The sequence below is a fragment of the Acanthisitta chloris genome, unplaced genomic scaffold, assembly GCF_000695815.1.
Source record: "Acanthisitta chloris isolate BGI_N310 unplaced genomic scaffold, ASM69581v1 scaffold42747, whole genome shotgun sequence".
Taxonomy (NCBI): domain Eukaryota; kingdom Metazoa; phylum Chordata; class Aves; order Passeriformes; family Acanthisittidae; genus Acanthisitta; species Acanthisitta chloris.
This window is the reverse complement of record NW_008682834.1, coordinates 1-7,801: the sequence shown is the minus strand read 5'-3', so window position 1 is coordinate 7,801 and position 7,801 is coordinate 1. Positions and strand designations below refer to the sequence as shown.

At 45.9% G+C, this 7,801-nt stretch overlaps 1 protein-coding gene across 1 annotated transcript in view; it reads left to right on the top strand.

Annotated features, from left to right (window-relative positions):
* The window catches only part of GTF2E2 (general transcription factor IIE, polypeptide 2, beta 34kDa), a 20,473-nt gene extending 13,343 nt beyond the window's left edge, over positions 1-7,130 (top strand). The window contains exons 6-7 of the mRNA XM_009078653.1: positions 5,553-5,668; positions 6,271-7,130. Coding sequence (XP_009076901.1) covers positions 5,553-5,668; positions 6,271-6,390 — 236 coding nt within the window. The 3' untranslated portion in view covers positions 6,391-7,130. The remainder of the gene's footprint in view (positions 1-5,552; positions 5,669-6,270) is intronic.
* The last annotated feature ends 671 nt before the right edge of the window (positions 7,131-7,801 follow it).

The following is a 7,801-nucleotide window of genomic DNA, read 5'->3' as shown; positions in this document are numbered from 1 at the left end:
GAAGGTATACGTGTAAGCCTATAGCGTGTGTCGCCGAGGGATCCGGAGTGCAGCGTTTGTAGTTCAAAGTGGCTCTGCTTCCTTTTATCCGCAGGTGGCAGCAGCTTCCCATCTGATCCAGAAGTGATGTTGTTTGTTCTGTTCCTGCTGGGTTTGGTTTTTCCTTTGGTGCTTTGTTTTGAGAGGGGAAAAGAATACTTTTTCTGTTGTGATCCACCACAGCATCCCTGAGTAGGTTCACTCGCTTAGTGCATCTGGAATAACCTTTTTTTCCAACCATGTTATCCTGTGATGGAGAAAACCCATCCTCCCGAGCTGTTTTGCTGTAGGATTCTTTCCAGAGCAACAGAAGGGTGTCTCTTAGGGAGTCACTGGCAGGGTTGTCTGCGTACAAGATGAGTTGTGACACATTCCTACATTAGCAGAGCTATTGCAGCTCATTATCTCCAAAAAATGAAGTTTTTAGGAGGCTGCAAAATAAGCCTTGAAGTGTTGGCAGCCCCTTTGATCTAGCAGCTGATGACAGTTCAGAATATGTTTGTAGTTTAATGTTTATCCTAAGAAATAAGGGCTCTGTGCATGGCTGTGCTGTATGACACTCTCCGCGTGCTGGCTGGGATTGTCCTCGGAAGGTCCTCTCCCACCGCTGTCTGAGCGCCATCAGCAGAAAAAGAGGAGCTGCCAGGGCAATTTGGAGCTTGCTGTCTGAAGTAGTGGGAGGAACTGCTTTCTGGCAGTGCCTTCCTCTGTCCTTGATGGCTGAACAAGCTTTTCTTTCTCCCCTTGTGAAAATAAATCCCAATGTACTGCAGCAGCAGAGCAGTGCCTATATATCGTCATCCCAAGGGGACTGGAGAAGGTTTTAGGAGTAAGGAACAGCTTTTGTTCTTCCTTTTATGTGATTAGCCAAGGAAGGTTCAGGTTGCATGTGTTCCTTCTTGACTTCCTGGCTAATTAATCTTCTGTCAGTGGTGTGGAGCTGAAAGCATTTATAAAAGCCAGGCCAGATTTCAGGTGCTTCAGCCAAGTCAAGCGCTGCCTTTTTGTGCTGGGGAGAAGCACTTTGCATGTGAACCAGGCTTTCACCCCTGTGCTGAATGCTGAAAGGCCAGTCTGATTGCCTGACTGCTGGAGATGCTATCTTTCCCTGACTGAATGCACTATAGGAAGCATTTTAATGCTAAAAAAATCGGATACTTAATTAAATGTTTTTCAGCTTCTTCCTAAGGCCATTTGAAGAGATTTAGAGAATGGCAAAGGCCTCGTACATTTAACAATATAAAATTTGCTTGGGATCAGTGCTCAGTTACAGCCCTGGTGATCCGGGGACAGCACAGATTTGACATCAAGCACCTTTTCCTTCTCGTATAAATCCAGTGCTGTGTTCCCTGGGACTGTTGGGAAACAGAACTCCATCTTCCCTGCTACTCAGCTGTTTCTTCCCTCCTGCCCTGTTGTTGTCTGATCTTGTCCTGTGCTCAGCTTTTGGCTCAGTTTAGGGAAGATTTTTAGGTTGTTTTTAATCTATGGCAGATTTTATTACCAGTGTGATATATCACTTTATCTCCAGGAGCCATCTCTACCTTCCTGCAAGAGCAGGTGAGGCAGCCAGAAGTGCAGGATAAGCTGCTCCAGAGTCACCACACATCCACTTACCCATGACTTCGTTCCCCAAGTGTAAGCATTTCTAGAAAGGAAGTGTGTTAGATTGTAATCACTCAAGGGATGTCAATACAAATTGTTTTCATTTGTGAGGCACCTCGTAGTGCTCTAAAACCAAGGTAACTGTGCATCCTTACCCCTTGGGTATTTCAGAGAAAGAAGGTGTTTGTAAAATCTTTGTTATGCTGCCCTCTGTTTAGTGTGTGTTGCTGCTTCCTGCTGGTCAGACCTCTGGTTTTGAGTCTGTGCATGCACACATCATGTTGCTGGATGTCAGCAAGCATCTAAACTGGCCTTTCAGTCAGCTCTTCTCTCATTGTCTCCTCTTATTACTTGAAAGACCAGAGGTTAGCCCTCTGCAGGAGCAAGGGAACATCCTGTGAATAGTCTTGGTTCTGTCAAGCTTCTGAGTTAAGATATTTCAGTGATCAAATTGCAAGGTACTGCATATAGGATTTGTTCACGACACTTGCCTCAGGATCACAGCTCTATGCCTCTTCTTGGGCAGATCTGTATTGGAATCGGGGACTTAAAAGCTCTCTTCAAAATGCAAATCTCCTTGAGGATTCACAGCACCTGCGTGGCTTTGGCCTGAAACTCCTGGGAATATTTTCCCTCAGGGGATTTTTTTCTGGGCTCTGTCTGGTCACAGCAGCCTAAGCTGTAGGAGAGAGTGTCAGCTGCAGGCAGGTGAAGCCTTGCTGGCTTCTTGTCCTTCCATAGGTATTATACACTTATTCTGGCTGATGTGTGAAATCATTTAGTGGCTCTGAAAGAAGAGTCTCTCACCTTCACCATGCTGTGATGGTGTAAAGATCACCTAGCAGTTAAAAGGACTCAGGGAAGGAAAACTGGATGTGCTCTGTAATCATAATGGCTACACACTCCGCAGGAATTCGTGCATCCCAACCTGTTCTCCATGCCTGGCTGGAGCAGGCCAGCATGTGGTGAGCTCTCTGCTCCAACCATCCCCTTCCTGCTCCTCGCACCAGCACCGAGCTCCCTGTGCCATCTCCACAGGGAGAAGAAAGACACTGTAAAAAATGGATCCATTATATTGAAACCTTCCCTAGGAGCTGCCTTCTGTCACTGCTGTCAGCTCTTCAGGCACACAGCAAGGGCCAGGGTGACAGCAGTGCAGTTTCTCCTCAAGGAAACTGGGAGAAATCTCTTCCTGTTTCAGGTCAAGGGTATAATTTTGAAGGTGCAGAAATGCCACAGTTACAAGTGCACAGGGTTGTTTCTTGAGAGCTGTAGTTATTGCCAGCTTTTCCCACAGGTTCTCATATTTCAGAGAGGATGTCACAATAACACAGAGAGCATATTCCCAAGGTCTACACTTTCCCTAGCTGATGGGGGCATAGTCCTTGGAGACTTAAATCCAACAGGTAATGAGGAAATGGTTCAATGCCAGCCAGCTGCTCCCTTTCTTCAAGCCTTGCATTTAGCCCAGTGTCTGGTGTTACAGCAAGCTGGTTTTGTGATGAGATGATGGATGGATCTCCCTTTCCTTTTGGATGGCATCCTAAGTGCAGACAGCTCGAATGCACTGAAGGGTGGCAGCTCAGTGTGCTTCTTCACCTTTATCCTGTGCTGTTGGTTCCAAGCAATCCTTTAACATGGAGTATTTCCATGGCGGTGTGACTTCCCAAGGCAATAAGTGTTTTAAAGCCCTAAGTGGAGCTCCAGCATGGGAAGAAGATCTTTTTGCAGTTACTGCAATCAAAGCCTGATGGATGAAGGAATTTTTAAGTGGAATTGCAGAATAAGACACTGTGACTCTGGTGAGGCCAATTGGTGGATTAATTTATCTGTCCATAAAGTCCATTTTAGCTTTGCAGTTTTGGTTCATGGTGGCTGTTCCATTTGTATTCCTTGGCCAGGTTGAAAGGGTGGATGTGAAGCTGTAATGATGGCATTACAAGAAGGGCAGAACACTGCAGTTAGATATTAACTGTGGTCTGCACTTGTGTGCATGCTGATCCCTGAAGAGCTGAACATTCATTTTCTAGTGTTTAATTTTTCACTTCTGTTCCCCAGAAGAATGTAGACCCGTTTAACCTTAAGCACCTATCTCAGCTTTTTTTAATGCACCAGAGCATATTTGTCCATTTATCCTGGACTCTAGTGAGGAGACACATCATCTGTTTGTAGCAGGATATTATAAATAAGAGGACACTCTCATGTAGAAGTTCAGGTGCTACATTTGCACATCCATCATCTGATTCATCTTTCCAAACACCACGAGGTCACAGTGTCCAGCTGAGTCCAGCTTGGGTGTGGAGGACAAGGAAGGAACACAAACAGAAAGGACATAGCTTGAAAGAGCCTATTGTGCTCACTCTGGAGGATGCAACAGGGCCCTTGTGCAGGCTCTGCTGGGAAGAGCTGATCCAAGTCTCATTGCTGAGAAATCTCTCTGGTGCTTGTTCAGCTTTGATCATGACACAACCTTTTCCACCTGCTGCAGCAGGATGAGGTGAGGGATGATCTGTGATAGCAGGCACTGCTGAAAGCCTGGAATCCCCCTCAAAATGGATGGGCAGACAGAGAATGTCTTGACTACAGTGTCAGTCCTTCCCTTAAGGAATTTGCACCCTGATCCCTCTGTGCTGCATAACCTTGGTGAGAAACAGGCTGAAAGCTAGCTCCCTGTAACCCAAAGTCCTGTTTTGACAGGATTTAGTTCTCTCCACAAATGCTGCATTACCAAAAATGAGCATTGTCGTTCTTCACCAGTGAAATTCCTTTTGTTTCCTGGAAAGCTTGGACAGCCCTTTACTGTTGGCACCAGGATGAAAAGAAGCACTTGACACTTAAAACATGTACTTCCATAGGAAAACAAGGTGCGTTAGAAAGGGAATTGGTCCAAGTGTAGGACAGCATACACATTTTGTGCACTGCCTTTTGGTTGCAGTGTGCCCAGAGCTGGTGTATCTGTGGCAGACTGTCACTGGGGCATTTCATCCCCTGCTGCACACAGGACAGCTCCTTCAGCATGCAGGAATTGTGGTTGTTTTGACAACTGTATACTAAATTTATCTGAAAATAAAGGGAAAAATTTAGTCTTGTGTTGCTATGTGTGCCTCGTGTTTTATTTATAGTTTGTTAGCCAAACCTGCTGACAGGATGTATCTAACTCACTGCCTGGGGAATGAAGGGAGGTAGGATCGTACCAGCCGCTGCCTGGAGAAGGCATTCCAGAGGCTCTGGGAAACTTTACGTGAAGCACAGAGTGTGCAGGCAGATGGCAGCTGCTCTAATTAAGACTTACTGTCTCTTGTCTCTTTTCCTGCTGCTGTGGTTTTTAAGGTGTCTCTCTTCTTTTTAACACCAGAGGAATTTTAGTAATTTATTATCTGTACAGCACAGAGTGGATTATGTTACAGTGATAAACGAGCTCAGACCCACTGAAGTCAATGTCTCGAATCCTCAGCAAATTGGACTATGGGATCACAAGTCTCCCAAGACAATGGCAGCAGAAGCTGTGTAAATGAAGTTGCCATTTATGGTTAGTTACTGCCCTTCACCTTCTTTTGAACTGAAGCTTATAAAACACGTTCACAGCCTACACAGCTCTAGAGATGCCAGGCAAATGGAAACTGTAGCAAACAGACATGGAAAGCACAATTTGCCTGCGGGTGCTCCTGATGCTGGAGTGCTGTTTAGCTTGAGGGTGTTTTGTTGTGTTGTTGGTTGGTTTTGTTCTTTTTTGGGTGTTTTCTGGAGGTGCATCCAGCCTTTGGAGTGGATGAAGGCAGTGCTATGGGGAAGCTGCTGGCGGTGACAGACTGACTGCTTCAGGGTTTGAAATCGTGTCTCTTTATGCAGGGGCTTTGCCCAGGGTTTGTTCACTGGGATATAAACCCAGGCTTTGTTTGGTCTTTCAGAATTTCAGAAGTTGTGGAGGAGCATTCCCGTGGATTCTATGGATGAGGAGAAGATAGCAGAGTATCTGAAACGACAGGGTATTTCTTCCATGCAAGAAACCGGACCAAAGAAAATAGTAAGAGATAAAAATTACACATCTTTCTAGGAGATTCCAATCCCTTCCTGACCCCCTACAGTGTTAATTCCAAACCTGTGTACAGCTTTGTGTGGCCTGGGGAAGTCTGACCAGCATTAGAAAGCTGCACAAAGCAGTGGTACAATCAGTGATTTTTATAACTTGGTTGAGCCACTGTAGTTAATCCAAGCAGCATCAAGAGGGCAACACCAGAAATCCCTGTAAGCACCAAAGTGGAAGCTGTGCAATACATGAGGAGTAGAAATATTTCGGGAGAAAGGTGGGGAAAGGAGGTTAAGTCTTCTGCTAAATTGCTTTGAAATCCTGATGGGATTGTGGATAGAGCTATGGAGTATGTACCTGTTTCTGTGGCCGCATGGAAGTGTTTAGAAACTTCAGCTATAAACCCCATGCCTGGGATACAGAGGCTCTGCTCTGTCCCCAGGGTCATCTCCCTGCCTGGATTGGAATTGAATGCTGTTGTTGCCAAAACAAGCCAGCACATCCCTTCCCTGCCCACCCCTGGCTCAGGCAGGGCTCATCGTCACACATCGGGTCAGATATCACAGATCTCCTGACTCCTGTTTATTGCCTTCTTGTAGGCTCCTATTCAGAGGAGGAAGAAACCTGCTTCCCAGAAGAAACGTCGGTTTAAGACTCACAATGACCACTTGGTTGGAGTATTAAAGGATTACTCTGATGTGGTTCCTGGCAAGCAGTGAGCGGTTGAGTTCTGGAGCACACACGCGTTTTCAGACGGGTTTTGTGCCGCACAGGCTCGGTGTCTGCTCACAGAAAGACTGACTGTATATAATATGTGATGTGTTTCCCCCATCCCAGCAACTGCCGAGGTGAAACAGGTCAGTTTAAGAGCAAGTATGAGCTACTAAGTTTAGAGGTTAATTTAATTAGGTGATGGGAAATGTGTCTTTTAAGTCAGAGGTTCTCACTAGTCGCTCGTGGCATAGGGTGATAAATGGTGCTCAGCATGTAATGCAGGAGTTCCTGCTCAGTGCTTAACTCTGCTTTTACATTGCTTAATGGGTATTTACCTGCAATTACTTACAAGGGGTTTTCTAGTGGGACTGAATACAGCATTTGTTTTACCTACTTCAGGAAAACCTTTTCCTGAAATCACTGCAGGCAAAGTTTCTTTCACAGTCAAATACACCCACGGTTTGTATGCTTCTTCCTTGCCACGGGACTGAGCTTTACTGAAAGCTGGTGATATCTGAGACTCAAACTCAGAAAAAGCCCTCTCCCTGATCTCGGCAGGCTGCAGGATGGGATGCAGCCGGGGCTTCCTCATACTAATCAGGAACTGCCTTCGGCCATTTCTCCTCACTGTAGTGAGTGCAAATGTGTTGCACAGTTTTCTGCTCTCTGGACAGGAGGGAAATAAAACAACAGTGTAATATTGAGGCTTTTTTTTTAAGTAATAAACTTACAATGCTGGTTTCCAGTGTTGTTTCCTTACAGAGTGAGAGAATCAGCATCTTTTGTCCTTGTTGTTTTTCCTTTTCAAAGAGGTAAAGAAATCTTTGCTGTATTTTTATCTTCTCAGTGACTTACTGTTCCTGGCTAACGCTGTCATCTTTTTATCCTTGGCTGGGGAGAGGGGAGGAACCACCTTAAATGAAAGCTTCTTGTCGAGGCCTGATGTTCTGTGTGGCACAGCCTAACGTGGAACATGGCCAGATTATGTCCTCTTGATAGCTTATTTTTATGTACTGAAGCAGACTCGCTCAATGCTGATACTGTTTTCTCGGCGCTGCGGGAGAGGAGCCGTTTCTCCTCTCTTCTAGGGTTAGGATCAAAGATAAAAGAGGTGACTGCAATACCCCACCGACAGCAGATCACTGCTGCCTGCACACGAGCTGTTGTCTTGCCTGATGCACCCAGGGTTGAAGCAGAGGCCGTCGGATCTGGGCACGTGAGCCGCTGAAGAATGAGGCTTTGTTGCTGTCGCCCTGAACAAGTTCTGTCAGCTCGGGGAAATATGCTTCTGTAAGTGCAGCATTTATCCTCCTGGTTTTCAAGGCTGCTCTTTTGGGAAGCACACAGTGCTATCAGCCTGGCATGTGCCAGCCCTGTGTAAGGACTTGTTAAATGCTGTAGGAGGTTTCTTCTGTT